The sequence below is a fragment of the Coturnix japonica genome, chromosome 16 (assembly GCF_054131305.1).
Source record: "Coturnix japonica strain WE chromosome 16, WE-NBRP24, whole genome shotgun sequence".
Lineage (NCBI taxonomy): Eukaryota > Metazoa > Chordata > Aves > Galliformes > Phasianidae > Coturnix > Coturnix japonica.
In genome coordinates, this window is record NC_140678.1 from 9,865,919 (window position 1) to 9,889,484 (window position 23,566).

The 23,566-nt window shown below is 44.7% G+C and overlaps 2 protein-coding genes across 2 annotated transcripts; one reads left to right on the forward strand and one right to left on the reverse strand.

The window, feature by feature from the left end:
- The first annotated feature begins 665 nt into the window (after nucleotides 1–665).
- LOC146758260 (ankyrin repeat domain-containing protein 42-like) lies at nucleotides 666–13,445 on the forward strand. The gene is made up of 10 exons (XM_085517293.1): nucleotides 666–777; nucleotides 1,976–2,026; nucleotides 3,267–3,430; nucleotides 5,329–5,448; nucleotides 5,884–6,019; nucleotides 9,107–9,307; nucleotides 10,854–10,979; nucleotides 12,201–12,306; nucleotides 12,902–13,077; nucleotides 13,354–13,445. The coding sequence occupies exons 1-10, from the start codon at nucleotides 666–668 to the stop codon at nucleotides 13,443–13,445; spliced, it is 1,284 nt and encodes a 427-aa protein (XP_085373419.1).
- Nucleotides 13,055–21,984, reverse strand: LOC146758261 (ankyrin repeat domain-containing protein 42-like). The gene is made up of 7 exons (XM_085517418.1): nucleotides 21,678–21,984; nucleotides 20,003–20,147; nucleotides 19,466–19,701; nucleotides 18,899–19,008; nucleotides 18,469–18,590; nucleotides 14,803–14,929; nucleotides 13,055–13,876 (listed from the first exon to the last, which is right to left on the reverse strand). The coding sequence occupies exons 5-7, from the start codon at nucleotides 18,512–18,514 to the stop codon at nucleotides 13,660–13,662; spliced, it is 390 nt and encodes a 129-aa protein (XP_085373544.1). The 5' UTR covers nucleotides 18,515–18,590; nucleotides 18,899–19,008; nucleotides 19,466–19,701; nucleotides 20,003–20,147; nucleotides 21,678–21,984; the 3' UTR covers nucleotides 13,055–13,659.
- Nucleotides 21,985–23,566: the final 1,582 nt, after the last annotated feature.

Genomic DNA, 23,566 nt, shown 5'->3' on the forward strand with positions numbered 1-23,566 from the left:
ACAAACTTTTCTTTACAGGGGAGGTATGAATCTAAGAATGCTCATTTGAAGTTTTTTTAAAAAATTTTTTTTTTTTTTAATTTTTTCGTTGCTTATGACTGAATTTAGGTGATAAACCAGATATCCTGAGATGTTAATATTTCTTAAATGTAATAAATAAAATTGAAGCATATGTTTGTGTCAGTCTCTTTCCTTTCTGTAGTGGGTTTGTGTGGTTGGGTGTGTTTGTGGGATGGGCAGTAAGCTGCATAGGTATGTATGCATGGAAGTGTAAGTGTGCATAAGTCATAGGGTGTTTGTCTTGGGATAAAAATGCATTTTGCCAGGTGTGGATTTCATCTAAAAGTCAGAGGAAATGTCACTGTCTTAGGATAGATGGCTCTTGCAAGGTCAGGTACTCAGAAAATCCAAATTCATCCCAGTGCATGTTGTAAGTATCAGCTGTGAATTTTGACAACCAGACCTCAAGCAATAACCCACACCTTTATGTAAGGCTGCAGTGAGAGGTTTGATACAGGGAAAATCCGGTCTAAAAGCAGTGATGCATTGGCACAGGCTGCTGGGGAAGTGCTGTGGCACTGAGGGAAGTGGCCTTCATGATTCTGAGAGGAGCCACAGCAACCTCCCGCATCACTGTGGGGCAGGGCCCGTCCCCCTGAGCCGCCATGGCCGCCCGCCATTTTCCTCCCGCGAGGACTGCGCCCATAGCAACCCTGCTGCGGTGTGGGGGAAGGACTGGAAGAAGAGGAGAACGCGGCTCCAGCCCTATTCCGGCCAGTGAGACCGCTCCGCCCGCGGCCTTATCCCCGCGTCCTCCCCTGACGGCCGGGCCGGGCTGTGCTGCTCCTTGTCCCGCTTCCCCCCATCGGCTGTGAGGGGGACGCCCGCGGGGCGGCTGTGCCCGCGCTTTCCGGCTCTCCTCAGTTGTTTTGCCCGTTAGTTAACTTCATATTTCATATTGGGCCCACCTAAAATACCCCAGACTAATCGATATTTGCCAAACATGTGGAGAAAGGTGGCATAACCCCCACGGGCACTGCCGGGATGGGGTTATAACCCCACACAGGGCTCAGGACCTCGGTCTTTGCCCACTGTGTGGTTTTGTGCCTCATCCCCTTCAACTGCTGCCAAAAAGCACCACAATGGCTTATTTTTGTGTGTTATGGAGATGTAGGGAAAACCTAACACTGTCTCCTTCCCTCAGGCTGAGTAATTTCTTGGGTGAATTCTGGCTAAGTACCATTGTAACACTTACTCTCTTATCTACTTCTTTCTACAGGGCAACTAGGGAACAAGCATTTGATAACAAAGTGCACTGAAGTTATGGAAAATATCACTTGCTCTCAAAACTGGTTGTGTTTTGTAGGGAGTTTGTGTTAACAGCTGTTCATTAAACTCCAGTCCCAGCTGTGCTCATGGTGCCTGAGCCATGGAGCTGCAGCTTGGCACCCACCTGCACACAGCTGTAGTTCATTGCCCCTTCTGGAAGAAAAAAGAGGGCAAAATTGTTCTGGATTAAAAAACAGTAAATATTACCTTGAACCCATTGCACTGGTACGTGGTGTTAAGCACATTTGTGCTCTGGCAAGCAGTCTGGTTGGCCAGATATGCTTCTGATGTCAGCCTGCATCACCGTGCTGAAGTCTGTAACCCTCACCTGGCATCGTGAGAAGTCTCTCCCTTGGGGGAAAATCAGGTCCTAGTGATGCTTTGTTTAAAAAACACAACACCAGAATGCTGCATGTACTTAAGTTCTATTTAAAAACATGGACCCCAGGAGGTCCCTTCCAACATGAGCTGTTCTGAGTTGCAGCTGGTGTTGGTTCATGCACTGTTTTGCTGCCTCTGGGCAGGGCAGTGGTACAGCCTGGCACTGGGGGGAGTGGGAGTGAAGTGATGGTACACCAGGGTGTGATACAACACTCAGCTTTGCTTAATGAAACAGTTTAACCCCCTCTTTTCCTCTCTGTGGCAGTGCTGAATCTGGCCAAGCATTACTTTCATGCTACAGACTACATGGGAACAGGTATAAGTACTGGTAAACAACGTCAGCTGTTTTCATCATAATTTCTGCTTTTATGCACGCCAGGCACCTTTGAGCAGCAACTCATTGATATGCTTTAACATTTTTGATCTCACATTTATAACTATTTGAACTGTTGCCTCAATTTCTTCTCCATGGGCAGGAAAACTGAGGCTCCAATAACTTAAGACCAATATTTCTGTGTATGCTTGACTTGCAGAACAACAACCTGCCTCTTAAAGACTTCTTAGAGCCTGAAATTTAATCAAAGAGTGTTGGTGCGTTTTGGTTCCAGAATGATGACTACTCCAGAAGGTGATTATCAATTGTTTTGGCTTACTCATATGCTTAGCTATCTCAAGTTAGCCATCCCAGCCATTAAAACTACTTACATCACTTATTTTTATTGGCAAATATAGGCAAAATGCCAAAATGTTGCAAGAGGATTTAGATATCCAGCTCCCATTGTTTACAGTTACAGTGTCAAACAGTAACTAGGCCTGAAGGAAAATACAGACTATTTGATCCCATGGCCTGGTGATGGTTTTGTTTTTTTTTTTGGACCACGCTGTGTCTACATTCAGAGTTTGATTCTGAGCCACTGAAGTCCACGAAAACACTATTGACTTTGGTGGGAGAAAAATACTAGGTTTCTAACAAAGTAACCTGTGCCAGAGCAGTGCTATGGGTATAGCAGCAGAACAGAGCAGGATGACTAACACATTGTATAAAGCATTGCTTTTATGTAGCAGCTTTAACTGATAGGTTCAGCTCAGTCAAGAGCATCTGCATGACCTTATGTCCTATTAGCAAGGTTTGCCTACTTAGCGAAGGGCCCTTGGTGTGCCGTGTCCTTGGGTGGCAGTAAGGAGTGTGGCCATGCAGAGCCCCTGAGGAGCAATGGCTGAACACCTGAAGGCGTGATTGATGAAACAGTTTAGGAAGAGAGCCAGCATTGGGTTGGACTTGATCCAGCATCTGTATACATAGATGGAGTTTCTCTGCTGTCCTGTTCTTTATCTGTGGCTGGAGGGGACGTGGCTCTTTCAGGTTCTTGAATATTGGTTTGCTTCTGGGAAACACAAAGGGCTAAAGACTTGTGCTGATACAAGTTACACTCTCATAGGTTACACTATTGTCTGGTTCTTATAAACTGTCACCCTGATGCTTATTTGATTCATCACTTCTTTCATCTCTCTGAAATGTGACTGAGCTGGCTAATGCTTTTATTATCCCTCACTAGATGTCAGGAAGAAGCAAACTTACACCAGTGTACATGAGGCAGTGAAAGCTGGTGATGTAGAACAGCTTGCATTAATGATAAAACGTGGAGCCTCTATCGACGAGGTGGATTTAGTCCACAAGTTCACAACATTGCACTGTGCTGCACACTCTGGAAGCCTGGAGGTAAAATCATAAAATCATAGAATAACCTGGGTTGAAAAGGACCACAATGATCATCCAGTTTCAACCACCTGCAGGGTTGGCAACAACCAGACCAGGCTGCCCAGAGTCACATCCAGCCTGGCCTTGAATGCCTGCAGGGATGGGGCATCCACAGCCTCCTTGGGCAACCTGTCACCACCCTCTATGTGAAAAACTTCCCTCTAATCTCTAACCTAAACCTCCCCTGTCTCAGTTTAAATTCATCCCCCCTTGTCCTAAAAATATCTACCCTTGAAAACAGCCATTCCTCCCCTGTTTATGTTAGTGTTTGGACACAGCAAGGTTTTATGGGTTAACGTTTTCCTCTGGGGAGAGGCTGAACACAACATTGCTAGCTTTGATCAAGCTAGACCTATAATCTCTGCCTGCTCTTTTTTTCTGATTTAAGGTATTCACTAAGGAAAGATGTGCAGTTTGTTAGGACTACATTTTACCTTTCTGAAGCCCCAGGCAGTTTATGTAATCAGTGTCCTCAGATTTTACAAAATCAGAGCTTTTCTAACACCAAACAAGGTGTGCCTTCTGGTCTCCCCTTCTAGCCTCATTACCTTCTTTTGTCCTTGTGTTTTCCCCTTCACTCAGAACACTTGGAAAATCCATAAGGATATGTTTAATATTCTGAAAGTGACTGAGCCAAGCGAGAAGTGACACAAAAATGTTTGTTCATTTCCCAGTGTTCTGTCTCATGCCTCATTCTCTACAGAAACAGTTCAAATACAGTTCATTTTCATAAGCAAGAACACTGACTGTTGATGCAGAAATGATTTGATTTCCAGAAGGACTGAGCTGCTGCATTCAGCACATTCACCTTCCTGTTACAGCCTCCTTGTGCAATGTTTATAGCGATCTTACTTTGAAACAGCAAGGCTGTAAATAACCGTATAAAAAATGAAGTCCCAAAGGAAAGAGAGCTGGAGACTAGCCTAAAAGAAGACAGTAAATAGTAATGATGTGTAACAAAAAGCTTTAACTAGTTTTGTAGTTTATTATTTTCTTAATTGTTCTTTAAGCTTTCCATGGAAAGCAATAACACCTGCTGAAAAAAAGGTGAATAAAGTTAAAATAATCTGTGATGGGTGAGAGGAGAGATGGGATTACATATACTCAAGAAAGCCTAATAAATGAACTGAGGCTTTACTTTTGATTCATGGCATCTTTCCTGCTGTTCATTTTAGCTGGACTTCAAATGAGCATCTTTGCACCATTTTTCCCCAGTGTTTTTACCTCATGCCACATGAACGCTCTCACAGTCTGCATTTTATGTATGGAATTGTAAGATAAAGAAGGCACACTGCAAGTCATTGCAATTAGTAGGTTGGTTGTGCTTTTTGTGCCCTTGGATGAAGCCTTGAGACCATGTCATTTCCTAACACTGTTTGAAATGTAACATCTACTGTTGATTTATAGTTAGCATTTGCCTCAGATGAGTTATAAGAATTGTTATGGAATAAGAGTTTATTAAATGAATAAGAGCTTGTTTTTGGTTGCACAGTGCCTTCACTGGTTGCTCTGGCATGGAGCTGATGTGACACGTGTGACAGTCAGAGGCTGGACAGCAGCTCACCTTGCGGCAATCCGTGGGCAGGATGCTTGCATGCAGGTATGTAGAGATATTCACTCTCCAGCAAAAGGAAGGCAGGCCTTTGGTTTGGACACTTCCTTATGAAGATCAGTGGAAGTGCTCCTACTGGAGCTGGCTCTGTGTCTTTACAGCTGAAACCAAGTCACTGGTAAAATGACTGCACTCGTTTGTTCCCTCTGTGCTATCAGATTTATCAGAGGAACCCAGCTGACCATCTCAAGTCACCCTGTGAGACAGTGTTTGCTCTTTCAGCCTGTGAGCTTTGCATTTCTTGTAGGCTTTGTTAATAAATGGAGCAAACCTAGAAGCTCGAGATGACCGCGGGTGCACTCCATCACACCTGGCTGCAGCCCATGGGCAGTCGTACACATTGCAAACCATACTGCGAAGTGAAGCGGTGAGAGCCTTCCACCTGCAATTCCCTAATGCAGAGCCAGAGTCTGGTATCCTTTTCCATACCAAACCCCTCACTAACTGAGGTTTGGGACTATAGATTAACCTCTGTTGGTACATTCTCATTGGTGACGCTGTGAATTTATTTGTAGTGTAAATTTGCATTTTTTTAATCGTAAGATGTTAAAAAAATCCAGTTGTGTATTATATAACGACTAACACGGTGGTAGATGTCTGAAAACACACCTTTTATGTGTGTTTTATTTCAATGAAGCCACGAACCTGTGAGAAATACGTCTTATGCCGCTTTCGTGGCTTGAATTTGGAGAAATATTTGATTTTGTTTAAATAAAGTAGCACAATGAACTGTTGATACTTATTTATAGAATGTCTCATGTCTAAGCTTCATAAACAAACTAACCTGCAGCTTTTGTTTTAGAATGTAAACGCAGCAGACAGGAATGACTGGAAGCCTGTTCATTATGCTGCTTGTCATGGTCGCTTGGGCTGTTTGCAGCTTCTTGTTAGATGGGGAGCATGCATAGGTGATGTGGATACTGATGGAAACCTTCCAGGTATGTCAGGAATAATCATTTGGTTTTTCAGCCCTTGTTGTGGATGTGATAACTCTAGCACATCATATATAAAACACACCAGCAGCACTGATAGGACAATAGATAATGGTTTGGTAGGACAGAAGGGAACCACTTAAAACTAAAAAAGGAGATTAAATGGTAGGAATAAATTCTTTACTCACAGGGTGCTGAGGCCCTGGCATGGCTGCCCAGAGAGCTGTGGGTGCCCCATCCCTGGAGGTTCTCAGGGTCAGGTTGGATGGGCCCTGGGCAGCCTGAGTTGTTGGGGGGCAGGCAGCCCATGGCAGGAGGTAGGAACTGGGTGATCTTTGAGGTCCCTTCCAACTGAACATGTCATTCTGTGATTCCAAGTCTCTGGAGCTGTTCAAGGCCAGGTCAGGTGGCATTTTGGGCAGCCTGGTCTAGTGGGAAGCATCACTGCCTCCCTGCCCATGGATAGTCTCTAAAGTCCTTTCCAAACCTAACCGATGACTGTATGATTTGTTCCATGCTATCAACCTCGTTATTCTATTTTTATAATGATGGGGGAATACATAAATCCCAAAGTACTTGTTGGTTGGCAGCAGTATCCTGTTCAGCTCCCACTGCTGCTGGCAAGGCTCAGAGCTCCTGGGAGCTGGCATAACTCACATCAGAAGCAGGCACAGCCTGACTGAGTGCTGTGTAGGTGGGCATTCCCTGTGCCTGTGCCAATGGAGATCATAGGAGGAGAAGGGCAGGTGGGGCAGCAGGCAGGTTCTGCTGCTATCTGCTCCTTTTTGAATGTATGCCAAGCTTGAACAGCTGTGCCAGTGTGATCAGATTCTGGCATGTTCATATGCAAGCTTTTGCATCCAACTACTTCTTAACTGGCTTGGTAAAACCCTTGTTCTCATTTACCTCTGATTTCTCCATCTTGATTTATGGCATACCAGTATTTCTGTGTTATCTATAGTCTGTACTCTCTTCAAAATCCTGTGTGTAGCCACTTTAGCACAAAAAATGAGCACTCTTTGTTTCTTGCCCTTCATAGTTTCTCCACTGTCCCTTTGCTTACCACGCTACTGCCTCAAATTACTCTGTAAGGTGAATGCTGTCTTTCAACCCTTTATTCTTGTTACATCGTTTCCCCTTTAACATTTGCCTTCTTAAGGTTTGTCATATTATTTGTTCTAAATAGCCTATTTTCTTACCTCTATAACTTGTTTGCAGGTTTAGATTTATTCTTTAAATCCATTTTAAAATATTTTATCCTCTGCCGAGTGCCATTTACCCAGAAAACTGATGTCTATGTTCTGTTCTGCAAACCCAGGCTTTGTTAAAGGACCTGGGGCTCTTACATCCCAGCAGGACATCTGGTGTAGTGGCTCAGGCAATAAAGAATCATGATGTTAGGTGCTCTGGTGACAACATAGAAGGTAGCTCAGTTTGCACTTGCTTCTGTTATCATCCAGAAGAAAGAAAATGCATTGTAACACTGTTAATAAAAGATTAACAGAAGTGCTGTGCTCTACATACCACTGTCAATTTAAATCATCTTTATATAATTCAGCTTCAAGATTAGCTGGCCAGTGCTATAATTTAATCTGAAAGTACTGACAGGAATTTACTGAGGTTGCAAATCTATGCTCCTAAAGCTCAAGAATTGTAACACTGCAACTTTTGCATGTTCAGCCTGGAGAAGAGGAGGTTCAGGGGAGACCTTATTGCTCTCTTTAACTTCCTGAAGGGGGGTTGTAGTGAGCTGGGGGTTGGCCTCTTCTCTCGTGTAATCAGTGATAGAACTAGAGGGAATGGTTTTAAGCTGCGCCAGGGGAGGTTCAGGCTGGACATTAGGAAGTATTACTTTCTCGGAAAGGGTGGTGAGGCATTGGAATGCACTGCCCAGGGAGGTGGTGGAGTCACCAACCATGGGAGTGTTCAAGAAATGTTTGGATGTTGTGCTGAGGAATATGATTTAGCCGGGAAGTATTGGTGATGGTTGGACTAGATGATCTTCTAGGTCTTTTCCAACCTTGATAATTCTGTGATTCTGTGATTCTGTGATGTGCCAGAAGTTAGCTTAGGGGACTTGTCCTGGATACATCATTAGCAACTATGAAGATAATCAGAAATACATAACTCTTTTGCCCACAGAATGTCAGTCAGAGCATTTTGATGGAGTGATAATGCATACTGAGTTAATACGTGGGGTGATAATCTATATTGAGTTAATACATGGGGTGATAATATGTTGCATAATAACTGTGTTTATTTTGCAACTTCTTCCCATTGATGGGACTGGAGACTATGATTTATTACATAATAACAAACATATATTTTGTACCTCTTACTTTGCTACAGGCCCGGCACTCTACTGGTGTTGAATAACTAAAGCTCAGAGTAGCCTAAAGGACAGGGGAGGGAGCACTTCTGCCATATAGGGAAGCAGTCAGTGCTGCGCTGGGTCAGAACAGCTCCTGCTCACACAACTCTCCACAACTGTAAATGTTAAAATTGTAATAGAAGTGCATTGAATACATCTACATATTAATGGGAATATCAGGGGACGTACCTCCAAAGCTCTTCCCAATAAAGTGAATGTCACTGTCATTTTATAAGGTGAAGTAATGGAGCTGCAGAGGTGTGATGCAGTTTGTTGGGAGTGGTGCAATGGATGTGGGACTGAAACAGGTGCCCTAACTCCTAACCAAAGACTCCTCTTTCAATCCCTCTGTAGTCTTATCTAGGAGAGAGAGGCCAGATCACAGCTGCTAAGGAGTAAACATTCTATGGGGAACAGAAGACCCCACCAGTGCATCCCTAGTTGTTGCTCTGGGGTCTCTTGGCAGTGTCATGATGTGTTGGCTGCAGTCAGCTCTGACAGGGCATTTTCTTTTCAGATCCTGTATTTGACAGCTTTCTTTTACCTCCTTTGCCTATAGCTGAACTCTGTCCTGGATAGGAGCTGAGCATTCCGTATCCAGCTGCCTGCTCCCTCCCACTGTGCAGTGTTGGACACTAGATCTAACAGTTGGTGGGAACACTGCCTTCCTGGTGGTCAGCAATACCCTGCTCTAACATACTTGGTTTCCCCTTGTTCCATAGCTCATTTGGCAGCAGTGGAAGGACACCTGCATTGCTTTAAGTTCCTGGTCAGTAAAATGGCCAGTGTTATGCACACTTTAAAAGCAAGGAATGACCATGGAGAGACTCCAAGGGACTTGGCTGAGAGGTTCTATAAAGACAATATTCTGCAATATATTGACAGTGTGGAAAAAGAGGGGGAGCATCCAGAGACACAGGAAGGTGAGTAGGTATCAAATCTTAAAAGTTGATTAAAATTTACTGTTAAAATAGACATAGTAATTCTATGAAGCACTCGATTCTGAAATCTTGTATAAGCAGAACTATAACCTTTATATATTGCTATTGTAAGGTATGACTGTTGCTTAGGATGCTTGTGGCTCTTACTGACAGCTAGACTGGGATACTCTGCTCAACTTCATAAATAGTATTTACAATAATCAGAATAAAGCTTCTCACATTGTGTTGCAATATGAGTTGTTGTACCAAGTTGCCCATATTCTGCCTAGACTCCAGCAGAGATCCAGAATCAATGAGTTTGCAGATTTGCCTGTTCATGATTCTCAATAACTGCTTAGCCTGGAAAGATCCCACTGAAATTAAGGTTACTTGCTAACCAGGAATACTACTGCAGTCAGCATAGCAAAGGACACGAGGGTGGTGAGGTTTCAGAGGAGGACGCTGAACAAAACAAGGATATGAGCACTGCACCTTCACCTCTCTACTATTCCCAGACACATGATTTCCCTATCTGCTAGTCTTTTGTCATTGTGCTTACAGGTATAAACACTAACACTCTCCACCTATAAAAAATAACCAGAAAAATCAAATGGCCTGCATGAATAGTTTTTAAACAAGAATCGTAGAATCATAGAATGGCCTGGACTGAAAAGGACTGCAGTGATCATCCAGTTTCAACCCCACTGCTATGTGCAGGGTCACCAGCCACCGGACCAGGCTGCCCAGAGCCACATCCAGCCTGGCCTTGAATGCCTGCAGGGATGGGGCATCCACAGCCTCCTTGGGCAACCTGTTCCAGTGCGTCACCACCCTCTGTGTGAAAAATATCCTCCTAATATCTAACCTAAATCTGCCCTGCCTCAGTTTAAAACCATTCCCCTTTGTCCTATCACTGTCCACCCTCATAAACAGCCATTTCCCCTCCAGTTTATATGCTCCTTTCAAGGACTGGAAGGCCACAACAAGGTCTCTCCTGAGCCTTCTCTTCTCCAATCTAAACAAGCTCAGTTCCCTCAACCTTTCCTCATAGGACAGATGCTCCAGCCCTCTGATCATCTTAGTGGCCCTCCTCTGGACCCGCACCAAGAGCTCCATGTCCTTCCTGTACTGGGGACCCCAGGCCTGGATGCAGTACTGCAGATGGGGCCTCACAAGAGCTGAGTAGAGGGGGAGAAGTAGTATAGTTTATGTATTTGTTTAGACTATGGAAATCTGAATAGGTAGATGACTACTGTTACCGCCAGTAATAAACATTAGCTATAAAATAAAGGTATACTTCTTAGTTCAGATTTGTGAAATTAATCACTCAGCTGTATAAGATGCCTGTAGACATAACCAAGTGAAGTTTAGTCAAGTCTGTGATGAACAATCCTAGATATGCAGCTGCATTTTAGCTAATTAAAGGTGCATTAACCTTGCTATGGAATGCCTGTGAGTGAGTTGTTATCAAAGATGCAAATTGAGACAAATATGAGCACGTTTAGTGGAATTACTGGCATCTGCTCAGAAACATGCATTTCATTTTCAGTTTTAGATTTCCCAGCTCATGACGCTGCTTTCAGAGGGGACTTGTTAGAACTCAGAAGATTAGTGAGTTGTGGAGCAATCAATATTAATGAGCGGGATGATAAGGGATCCACTCTCATGCACAAAGGTCAGTAATTATGATCAGTGTTTGAGCTTTTTACTGTTTATTGCTGGCTTCTTTACTTACATTTTCAACTGGCTGCTCATTAGATAAACTTAATGAAAACCAGCATCTCATTTTCTGAAGGCCTGAAGGAGAAACCTTGAAAAACATTTAATGACATATGCATATGCAGGGGTCACTTTAACAACAAAATAACCAAGCTGAAGTCAAGATAGAACACAGAATCACAGAATCACAGAATGACCCGGGTTGGAAGGGACCTCAAGGATCATGCAGTTCCAACCCCCCTGCCTAGCAGGGCCACCAAACATACACCTTTACTACATCAGGTTGCCCAGGGCCCCATCCAACCTGGTCTTGAACGCCTCCAAGGACGGGGCATCCACAGCCTCCCTGGGCAGCCTGTTCCAGGCCCTAACCACTCTCCTAGTGAAGAACTTCCCCCTAACATCCAACCTAAATCTTCCCTCTTTTAACTTAAAACCATTTCCCCTAGTCCTGCTATTAACAGTTTGTTTTAAAAAGAAAACAATTTGTATCCAAATAGAAATGGCAAAGAAAAGATAGAGGTATTCCTGTAATATGCTTTTAACACAATTTCCCATAATTCGTTTTGCTCAGAGAAAAAATGGCAGAATTTTTTAAAACATGTAGAGAAAAACTTTACATTCCTTCACATTTCTTCCCACTACCTTTTCTTGGATAGTTTCTAGCCAACAATTGTTTCACCCCCAAACTTCACCTCCAGTGTTTCCGTTATGGAGAACTTTTATGGCTGATTATCAGTACATTTCCTTGTTTTAGTCTGACACATCTCCCAATGGGGTGCTGTCAGAGGCAGATCTGTTTTACCTTAAGAAAAAGGCTCGCTGGTTTCAGTCAGACATGCCAAGGACAATCTTCCATATGTGAGACATCATTACTGGGGACCATGCAGTGTGGGCAGTAGCCGTGCTGATGCATGGGACTGAGAACATTTAGTACAGAAAGCTCACGTACAGAAAGAGTTGCACGTACATTTCAGGGACCAGAAAAAGGTTCAAACCCACTCTGTGTGATACTCCCTAAAAATCAATATACTCACATATTCTCTGAAATAGCATCTCTCCTTTGTGGTCTTAATGAACCCAAATTATGTCATGTTAAACCATGACAGAAAGGGGAAGTAGGAAGTTCAAAATGCTGCTGTACATGGCTGACTTGTGTTTACCTTTCTTCCCCCAGCTGCAGGACAAGGGCATATCCATTGCTTGCAGTGGTTGATTGAAATGGGGGCTGACTGTGACATTACAGATGATGCTGGAGAGACTCCAAAGGACATAGCCAAGAGGTAGCAGTACATGCCACAGCTCTTTTCTTCAACATTTAATTTACTATTTAAATATCAAGTCAGCTTTGTTGTAATTACTCCTGATTTTTGGTGATGAAGCAAGAACTAATCAAGCCCTTAAACTACACTGATAAGCAAAGCCACATCGTAGCTGTAAAAGTCTGAACATTTATTTTTTACTTATTTATTTTGAGCAAGGTCAGGCATGAAAGATGAAAACTATTGGATCTGCAAAAGGAAAATTGCGAACCTGTGTGCTCCAGCTGTACAGAGCAAATGGGAGCTAGAGAAGGCTGGTTGATTTTTATTTGATAAAAGTAATGTAGTTGCTGATGAGATTCAGTTAAGAAATCCTACAAAGCAAAACATGTTTCTGAAGTGGGAGTCGCTGTAATAAGATTTCAGTGAGGCAGAGCGCTGTGGAAAGGAGATTGCTGCTCATGGTTTGTGCACTAATGCTTCCTCAGATCCTGAAACACTGTCCTCTAGACAGGAACACAAAGTGTTTTAGAGTTTCTATCTTATGTGGGGGGCATGGCTGTGTGCTTATAGGTTACAGGGTTATATCAGTGTAGGTTAACTGTTCTCTGTGCAGATTTGCCCAGCTAGCAGCTGTGGACCTTTTGACCCAAAGAACTGGAGATGGTAGCTCTAGTGATGAAGAAGTGGATGCAAGCAACATAGCATTTTTTGAAAGACATGGTGTGGAAGGGAGTACAGATAGCAAAGAAGACTTAATCCTGGATAAAGAAGAGAAAAGGAATGCACGCAGTAAGCACTGTCTTTCTTCACTCCTTATTCCAACAGGCAGAAGAATTAGTTCTGTTTTCTAAGTAAGTCAACCTATCTGCACCTGCTTTGCTGTCAGTGGGTTTGATAATTAAGATGACATGAGACCAGTTGTTGAATTCAGCCACTGCACACAGCAATGCTGTAATACAGGCCTCCACTAACTCTATTTCCAGCCTGGGGCAAAAGGGGGGAGAATAAACCCATTCTGAAGGAGAGTTCTGATGCAAAAGAGTGATCCTGCAATATGCGTGGTAGCTGCTATGACCTGTGGCAGCTGGGGAATGGGGGGACAATTCCTAAAGTCCCCAGTCCAGTCTGAACTGGGCATCAGCTACCCAGCAAGATGAACAGCCAGCAGCCAGTCACCATGGAAGCATTCAAGGACCATTTCACTCCCTTTTCTAAATACAGAGAATTCATATTCTCTGTCCGGGACAAACTGATAACCTCTCAGTTCAGAATGTAGCAAAGGCTGCAGCTCACTTCAGTGTCCCAAGCTGAAAGCTGTTAACATACTCACTCCAGAATTTCCTTGCACCACACCTCACAATCTTAGCGAGATCAAGCAGCAGGGCTGCCATCCATCCCACTAACCGGAGGCAGAGCAACAGGGCTGCCATCCATCCCACTAACCGGAGGCAAAGCAGCAGGGCTGCGGGCTCTATCCCGGGTCTCCCTGAGGCGGCCGATCTCGGCTCGGCAGCCATCCAGCTGGCTCTCCAGGTTTTCCCTCCTGACTCGCTCGGATTCCAGCTGAGCCTCCAGCTCCCTCACGGTCCTGCAAAACACAAAGGGGACAAACAGCATCAAGAACAGCCAGCCGTGCCCAGTCCGCTCCAAGAGTGTTTTAAGGAATAGGCTAGTGAGAGCAGAAAACAGCTCAAATGCAGCGTACTCCTGGCTCGGGACCCTTTGTAAAAGCTCCTGCGTCGACTGCTTTGACTACCATAGAGTCAGCTGTGCTCGACTCTTCTGACCGCGAGATGGAGACGTCTCCCTGCGCAGCGAACCAGCGCAGGGCTCCTGATGGGACGAAACCCAGCTCCGCCCCCAGCAGCAGCTGGCTCCTGTGCACACTTTCCAAAGTGATTTGGAACAATCAAATGAGAGACTGCATGACACTTCTAAAAGGAAGCTGAAGCACTGGCTGAGCCAGTTGCACAGGTCACATCAGTCACATTCACAGTGGCTATTAAATTAACTATTAAATTCCCGAAACTGCTTAGCTGAGACCTAATTCTGATCTATACCTATATATAACAGCAATTGACCACCTGAGAACCACTACTTCAGTTTCAGAAGGTCCTAGGGATGGACCTAGAGATGATGCTCTCTGGCCTCCACTAATTGCACATCACTTGTGACATGGGTTTGAGGAGGCCCAAGCACGTTAAGGACATGTTCATCTACAGTGACTAAGAACAGCACATAGCCAAATGTTTGACAGGCAGAGGTAGAGTTAGGGATGTCTTCTTGTGCAGGCTGTCATCCTGCACAAGCACAAGAAGAATGGAGCCATCAGTCATTTGTGTTGTACTGCAGTGTTGATCCTCATGGCAGGAGCCCACAAATGGCCTGAAGTCCTTTTCTTTTAAGCCTGGCTAAATTCACTAAGTGAAAAAGGCAGAAAGGCCAAAGCAATCTGAGTGTAAAGTACCCTTAAAAAATGCACTAAAATGGAACACATTATAATGTTGGCCTTACTTCTTAACATAGTTTTCCTCTTTTTTCATCTTCCTCTCCTCCTCAGTTATTCCTCCCAGCTGTCTGTAGTTGCTGTAGGCAATTTCCACAAGTTGCTGAAGTTCCTGAATCCTGTGATAGGCCCTTACTGTAAGACAGGATTCAACAGGTAAGTAAAATGCATGGAAATAGCTGAAGACATTCATCAAAAGAAACAAAGAGCATTCAACTGTGGTTTCACTGCAGGGATTATAACAGTCTAACAGTCAGAATGTCCTGTGCCACAATTCTCTATAATTTCCTGAAGGGAGGATGTAGTGAGCTGGGGGTTGGCCTCATCTCAGTGCTTACACTGAGCAAGTGCAAAAAGGGAAAAGCAAGACTAAAAGACAAAAGCAAGACTAAAAGGGAAAAGCAGCAGTGAAAGAGAAAAGCAAGAATAAAAGGAAAAAGCAAGACTGAAAGGGAAAAGCAAGACTGAAAGGGAAAAGCAAGACTGAAAGGGAAAAGCAAGACTGAAAGGGAAAAGCAAGACTGAAAGGGAAAAGCAAGACTGAAAGGGAAAAGCAAGACTGAAAGGGAAAAGCAAGACTGAAAGGGAAAAGCAAGACTGAAAGGGAAAAGCAAGACTGAAAGGGAAAAGCAAGACTGAAAGGGAAAAGCAAGACTGAAAGGGAAAAGCAAGACTGAAAGGGAAAAGCAAGACTGAAAGGGAAAAGCAAGACTGAAAGGGAAAAGCAAGACTGAAAGGGAAAAGCAAGACTGAAAGGGAAAAGCAAGACTGAAAGGGAAAAGCAAGACTGAAAGGGAAAAGCAAGACTGAAAGGGAAAAGCAAGACTGAAAGGGAAAAGCAAGACTGAAAGGGAAAAGCAAGACTGAAAGGGAAAAGCAAGACTGAAAGGGAAAAGCAAGACTGAAAGGGAAAAGCAAGACTGAAAGGGAAAAGCAAGACTGAAAGGGAAAAGCAAGACTGAAAGGGAAAAGCAAGACTGAAAGGGAAAAGCAGCAGTGAAAGGGAAAAGCAGCAGTGAAAGGGAAAAGCAAGACTGAAAGGGAAAAGCAAGACTGAAAGGAAAAAGCAAGACTGAAAGGAAAAAGCAAGACTGAAAGGAAAAAGCAAGACTGAAAGGGAAAAGCAAGACTGAAAGGGAAAAGCAAGACTGAAAGGGAAAAGCAAGACTGAAAGGAAAAAGCAAGACTGAAAGGAAAAAGCAAGACTAAAAGGGAAAAGCAAGACTAAAAGGGAAAAGCAAGACTAAAAGGGAAAAGCAAGACTAAAAGGAAAAAGCAAGACTAAAAGGAAAAAGCAAGACTAAAAGGGAAAAGCAAGACTAAAAGGGAAAAGCAAGACTAAAAGGAAAAAGCAAGACTAAAAGGAAAAAGCAAGACTAAAAGGAAAAAGCAGCAGTGAAAGGGAAAAGCAAGACTAAAAGGGAAAAGCAAGACTAAAAGGGAAAAGCAAGACTGAAAGGGAAAAGCAAGACTGAAAGGGAAAAGCAAGACTGAAAGGGAAAAGCAAGACTGAAAGGGAAAAGCAAGACTGAAAGGGAAAAGCAAGACTGAAAGGGAAAAGCAAGACTGAAAGGGAAAAGCAAGACTGAAAGGGAAAAGCAAGACTGAAAGGGAAAAGCAAGACTGAAAGGGAAAAGCAAGACTGAAAGGGAAAAGCAAGACTGAAAGGGAAAAGCAAGACTGAAAGGGAAAAGCAAGACTGAAAGGGAAAAGCAAGACTGAAAGGGAAAAGCAAGACTGAAAGGGAAAAGCAAGACTGAAAGGGAAAAGCAAGACTGAAAGGGAAAAGCAAGACTGAAAGGGAAAAGCAGCACTAAAAGGGAAAAGCAGCACTAAAAGGGAAAAGCAGCACTAAAAGGGAAAAGCAGCACTAAAAGGGAAAAGCAGCACTAAAAGGGAAAAGCAGCAGTGAAAAGGAAAAGCAAGACTAAAGGGGAAAAGCAAGACTAAAAGGGAAAAGCAAGACTAAAAGGGAAAAGCAAGACTAAAAGGGAAAAGCAAGACTAAAAGGGAAAAGCAAGACTAAAAGGGAAAAGCAAGACTAAAAGGGAAAAGCAAGACTAAAAGGGAAAAGCAAGACTAAAAGGGAAAAGCAAGACTAAAAGGGAAAAGCAAGACTAAAAGGGAAAAGCAAGACTAAAAGGGAAAAGCAAGACTAAAAGGGAAAAGCAAGACTAAAAGGAAAAAGCAAGACTAAAAGGAAAAAGCAAGACTAAAAGGGAAAAGCTAGACTAAAAGGGAAAATCAGCAGTGAAAGGCAAAAGCAAGACTAATAGGGAACAGCAGCAGTGAAAGGGAACAGCAGCAGGGAAAGGAACAGCAGCAGGGAAAGGGAACAGCAGCAGGGAAAGGGAACAGCAGCAGGGAAAGGGAACAGCAGCAGGGAAAGGGAAAAGCAGCAGGGAAAGGGAAAAGCAGCAGGGAAAGGGAAAAGCAGCAGGGAAAGGGAAAAGCAGCAGGGAAAGGGAAAAGCAGCAGGGAAAGGGAAAAGCAGCAGGGAAAGGGAAAAGCAGCAGGGAAAGGGAAAAGCAGCAGGGAAAGGGAAAAGCAGCAGGGAAAGGGAAAAGCAGCAGGGAAAGGGAAAAGCAGCAGGGAAAGGGAAAAGCAGCAGGGAAAGGGAAAAGCAGCAGGGAAAGGGAAAAGCAAGACTAAAAAGGGAAAAGCAAGACTAAAAGGGAAAAGGTACACTAAAAGGGAAAAGCAAGACTAAAAGGGAAAAGAAGGACTAAAATAGAAAAGCAAGACTAAAAGGGAAAAGCAAGACTAAATGGGAAAGGCAAGACTAAAAGGGAAAAGCAAGACTACAAGGGAAAAGCAAGACTACAAGGGAAAAGCAGCAGAGAAAGGGAAAAGCAGCAGAGAAAGGGAAAAGCAGCAGAGAAAGGGAAAAGCAGCAGAGAAAGGGAAAAGCAGCAGAGAAAGGGAAAAGCAGCAGAGAAAGGGAAAAGCAGCAGAGAAAGGGAAAAGCAGCAGAGAAAGGGAAAAGCAGCAGAGAAAGGGAAAAGCAGCAGAGAAAGGGAAAAGCAGCAGAGAAAGGGAAAAGCAGCAGAGAAAGGGAAAAGCAGCAGAGAAAGGGAAAAGCAGCAGTGAAAGGGAAAAGCAGCGGTGAAAGGGAAAAGGAACAAGAAAATGCAGCCCTGAAAGGGAAATGCAGAACTGATAAAGAAAAGGAGCCCTGAAAGGGAAAAGGAGCCCTGAAAAAGAAAAGAAGTGAAGAAAAGCAGCCCCGAAAGGGAAAAGGAGCCCTGAAAGTGAAAAGGAGCCCCGAAAGGGAAATGGAGCCCCGAAAGGGAAAGGAACAGCATAAAGCAACACTGGTAGGGAAAAGGAGTACATAAAGGGCAAAGGCAGCACTGAAAGAGAAAAGGAGCCCTGAAAGGGAAAAGCATCAAAGCAAGGGAAAAGAAGCACTGAAAGGTAAAAGGAACAAGCACAGGGAGCAGGCAGGTAGGCACAGCAAAGCAGCAAGCAAAGCCCAATCTCTCAGAGGGGGCCTGCTAACAGGAAGACCAGACATTGTCCTCCACCATTTTGACAGCCAAAGCAGAAACTACGGTTTCGGTTCTCATGACTCTTCCCTGCGCTCCCAAATAAATGGTTCCGTGACATCCTCTACCACACTGCAACTGCTCTGAATAATCAAAATTATATCATTCATGACATAAGAAACTCACTTTTGCCTGGTGGCAACGGCAGTCCATTCCCATCCTGTCCCTCCATGTAATGAACATTGCATTTGGCCTTCTAACAGCCTCCTGGATGAATCCACCAAAAGCAAGGAAGCACCCTGCCCTTACTTGGAAGAGAGAAAGAAAGCAAGGTTCATGGAAACAGGCACACAAGGCTCGCAACAAGACACGGTGCTCCAGATCATGACAGAGATAGGGCTACCACAGTGCCAGAACATGATTTACCACTAAAGGAAACATCTGGGGGCACATTCACAACTTCAGCACAAGCTGTAACGGCTCAACATGTTTAGCTTTCTTATCGTTCAGCTGGAGAACGAGATACTCCCAAGTATCAGTCAGCAAGCACTCGGATGAGCCTGCCCTCTGGTTTTTATGATGACAGACATCATTACTGCCACCTCTGACACCTTACCAGGAGATGCTTCCATTTATTAGCCTGGTCTTGATTCCTTCCATCAGCAGCTGCTCCTAAACTGACCTCCATTCATACAGTGATACCACTGACTTCTAGCATGAGCTGACCTGCAAGACAGAGAAGAGAAAGCAGGATGGCAACAAACACTGACATAGCACGTTCAAATATTCTTGAACTGCCACAAAAGAGACAAAACAGGAGAGAAACGCATCCACAGCAACACCCCAGTTCATAAAGAAATGCAACTCCAGCCTGGCCTCAGCAGCCCTTATGTATTTCTTACGCATTTGATTAAGCCAACTGCAGTTTGAACCAGGAGAATTCACAGTCTCTTGCAAATGTCACCGTAAAGCAGAACATGAGTCAGCAAAAGAAAGAAAAAAAATAAAAAATAGCAATGCAAACACCAATAAAGAAAAAATCAAGCCAAAGACCAAGGAATCAAAGTTTTAAAATAAACACACAAAAGAAATATAAAAAAAAAACCACAAAGTATCTGTAATAGCAGAAATACTGGCACAATGGGAACATATTACAAAGGCAAGGAAAGAACAGCTCACCCACCTCTGAGGATAGAATTGCACAGAACAAACTCCACAGCGGAGAAATCCTCAGAAAAATTCCACCCAGGGGCAGTCAGCCTTCAAAAATGAGCTGTAAGAGAGGTGCAGCCAGGCTCCATCCCTTCCAGTCACTCAGCTGCATTGCCATCACCTGCACTAACCAGGGCTGACCAGGTCCCTTCCCTAGGTGATAATCAGTGGCTCAGGCTGTGATTCAACAGTTCTCATACAGCGTATCTAAAGAAAAATAGCAAAGCATAGATGAAAAACACAACAACAACAAATAAACCTTGAAGGATTCTAGGAAACAACACAAAATTTAAAAAAAAGATAAATAAATAAAAGGAAAGAAAAAATAATAAATCAAACAAAAGCAAAAAACTAAGACAAGGAAAAACAGAAACAAACTTATTAAAAAAAAACAAACAAAACAACATAGAAAACACCAAATAGGAAAGAAAACCATAGCACTGCAAAGGAAAAAAAATCACACAGCAAAGCAAAGCACAGATGACAAAAAACAACAAGGAAAACACACCTCCCTGACATGACATCTTGCCTCCTGAGCAGGTCACAATGTTTCTCACTCAGGTGCAGGGCAGGAAGGAAGCTGAGACCCCATGTGTTCCTTGCTACACTCCCATCTAAAAGGTCCATATGCTCCTTGGGAAGCACAATGCCACCTGGGGAAAAGAGAAAGCAGGAACAGGACATGCAGGCGGCTATCACCCAGCAGAAGGCCAGATCCTTCCATCTGTTATCTGCTCCTCTTTTTAGTCCTAACAGGGCCCCGAGGATACAGAAATAGCAGTGCTTAGCAGAAGGACTCGGAGAAGGACCGGTAGAAACTGTCAGGAGGACAACTGGCATCGCATGGACACTAACAGGCTGTTGGTGCAAGGAAGGAAACAGCACCTGAGCATTTCACCAAACAGGTTCCCTCCTCTCTGTCTTCCTGCAAAGATACAAGGATAAAAACCTCATTTCCTCTGAGCAACAATTGGAAACAAGACCAGAAAATTATTCATTCAAAGGCACTTTTAGGAGATGTATAACAGAGTCCTTCCCAGTTACACGAGCTTACGCTGTGGCCTTTGGAGAAACAAGCTGCCTTTGTGGTCCTGAGGGTTCCTTTTTGTCATCTGTTGGGCACAGCAAGAGAGCTTTTCTTGTACAAATCTATGCCCTGTGTACCTTTCTCCATCCCAAAACCTAGAGTTGCGGTGCAGACACTGGATGCTGACCAGAGCAGTAAAAGAACAGAAGAGGGGAAAAGCAGATACAGGTAAGACAACTAAAGGAAAGGAAAAGAGCAGAAGAGAAGGAAGGATACGGTTAAGAACAAAGGACAGAAGATGGAAAGTGCTATAGAGGATTGGACTGGACATGAGCAGATCAGAGCTACACCAAGGTGTGGCTTCTCCCTGTGTCCCTGTCCACCACTGGCAACATCCCCCAATGACAGGGATGCTGCTGCCCCAGCAGCTGATGGGGTTGTGGTCTGGGGTTACGTTCTATGCAGAGCCTCCACAACCTGCTACAGACCTCCAGTTCCCTGCCACTTCTTTTTTTCAGGTGTCTGCACACAAGGAACAGGTGTTCTCTATGCCCTGCATGCTGGTAATTAGTGTGGGCAATTACTGTGTGGGAATTGGGGGAGGGAAATTCAGGGGTGGGATAGTGAGGAGGAATTGGAGGGGGCTGGGAAATTGTTTGGGTGGGATTGTAGAGATCAGATATGACTGTGAGGATGGGGGACATTTGGTTGGAAATACTGTCATTTAAATGTTATTAAATGCTTTATGTTCCCTCTGCTACATCTCTGCTTGCAGTCATTTGTGCAGTGACAAAGGTCCTCAGCTCTACATGCCCCTCCAGGGTAGGATGGAGCACCACAGATGGCAGTGTTCCACAGCTGCCACCAGCAGCCCCAGCTCGTCCCTCCACACCTGAGGTGTGAGTGGCTGTGAGAGGAATGTCTCTGTGGAAGTGCAGCTCATTCCTCCCCTCTGATGGGGGCAGAAGGCATCTGCATTTCCCTCATGGCTCTTATTTCCTGTGTTTCTGTGGGAAATGAGCTGAGCCACTGTGCCTCCCTACTATGGCAAGCTCTGCAGCTCTGCCACTGTCTTTATACTCAGCTGTTCCTGTGTGTAAAGCTCCACACTTGAATCCTGCAGAGCCCAAAGGCCTCCTTGGCTGCTGTTACTCACCTGGACATTGAGGGTGCTGTGTCTCCAGTCTGTACCTGCTTCCAGGTGTCACTTGCAAGACACTGCGAGTCCACCTGGTTGGAACTGCAGTCAACAAACACAAATGTGAAAGAAATAAGAAAGGATTCTTTCATTTCACAGGCTTTCATCTCCATTGAAAGATGTTCTGCTGTGCAGCACAGCTGGGAGCATTTCATATGTGCAAAAAAGGGGGATAGGCCCTGGCTGTGCCGGGCCCCCTTCTGGCCCAGGCCCCAAAGCAGCCCCGACTGTGCTGGGTTCCCCTCTCACCTGGGCCCTGCAGTGGCCTCAGCTGTGCCTGGTCCCCCTCTGCTCTGGGCCCTGAGCTGGCCCCAGCTGTGCCTGGTCCTCCTCCATCCTGGGCCCCAAGGCCCTGCCTCTGCCTGCTCCCCCTCTGCTCTGGGCCCTGAGCTGGCCCTAACTGTGCCAGGCCCCCCTCTGGCACAGGCCCTGCCTCAAGCCCCGCCCCCTGTGGGCAGCAGTGCTAGTGCCTGTTGGTTTTGCTCTCTTCCCTCTTCTTTCCCTGTTCTCTTCACAAATGCTTTCAGATCCCCCAGGATGACGTGCACTGACACTGCTGCCTTCTTCCTGCACAAACTTTCTGATAAGCTCAGCTTTTTCTACAGAGCAGTGTGCCTTTGGAAGTGCTTGGAGGATGTAAACTAACAGCAAGAGAACACTGAGCTCTTCTGGGTCTTTCTAGACATGGCAAAGGGACAGGAGAGTGTGCTCAGCCTTGAGTGGTTGCTTGTATGCAGAAATCACAGTTGTCAACATCTGTGCTGTTTTGCTGTAGGCAGTAGTGTGTGACAAGAAGCCTACAATTATCAATTTAGTGAACGTAATTAATTGTAACAGTTCCCCTTTCTTCTTCCCTTGACACTTGGGTTATGGAGTTCTCCTATGCTATGTGCCGGTGTAATACCTCTGAGCCACAGCACTGTTGCGTTTAGCAAAGCTCATGGCAACAGGCTTTGGCCAACCTCAGAGCTACGTAGATGATGAGAAGATATCCGATGATAGGAGAGAAAATGAACAAGCTCCAAGGTAAGTGTTGTTTTTTCCTTCTAGTCAGCACGCCATCGCTAAATCTTCCATGCTGTGACTTTTATCGTGACAGTGATGATCCCTTAACCTCACACCTTTAGCACAGCACTTTCTGTGGAGATTCCCACCAGTGACAAAGTATTAGTGCCGCTTTTCTGCCTGTTTCTTTTTTGTCTGTATTTTCCAGAATGTGGGTATTTCTTTCATTGCCCACAAACACTGCCCAGTGCAGGAGGAGGCAGGGACAAGAGTCAGGAGCAAGGGCAGAATAGTTTCTCTGTTAGTGAATGGAATGCCGGTGTTTTCTGCATATGGACTTGCCATAGTGCTTCTTACAAGGCCTAACAGTGGGATGAAATGTGCCCTGAAGCAGGTGTGCTTGCAGGAAGGCAAAAGAGAATTGCAAATAACGCTAAGGGGGGCCAGTAAGATGATCAGAGGGCTGGAGTACCTTTCCTGTGAGGACAGGTTGAGGGAACTGGGCTTGTTGTGCTTGGAGAAGAGAAGGTTCCAGGGAAACCTCGCTGTGGCCTTCTAGTATTTGAAAGGAGCATATAAACAGGCAGGGGAATGGCTGTTTACAAGGGTGGATAGTGATAGGACAAGGGGGAATGGTTTTAAAGTTATATGGGGACGTTTAGGTTGGATATTAGGTTGATGTTTTTCACACAGAGGGTGGTGACACACTGGAACAGGTTGCCCATGGAGGTTGTGGATGCTCCATCCCTGGAGGCATTCCAGGCCAGGCTGGATGTGGCTCTGGGCAGCCTGGTCTGCTGGTTGGAGACCCTGCACACTGTGGTCCTTTTCAACCCAGGCTA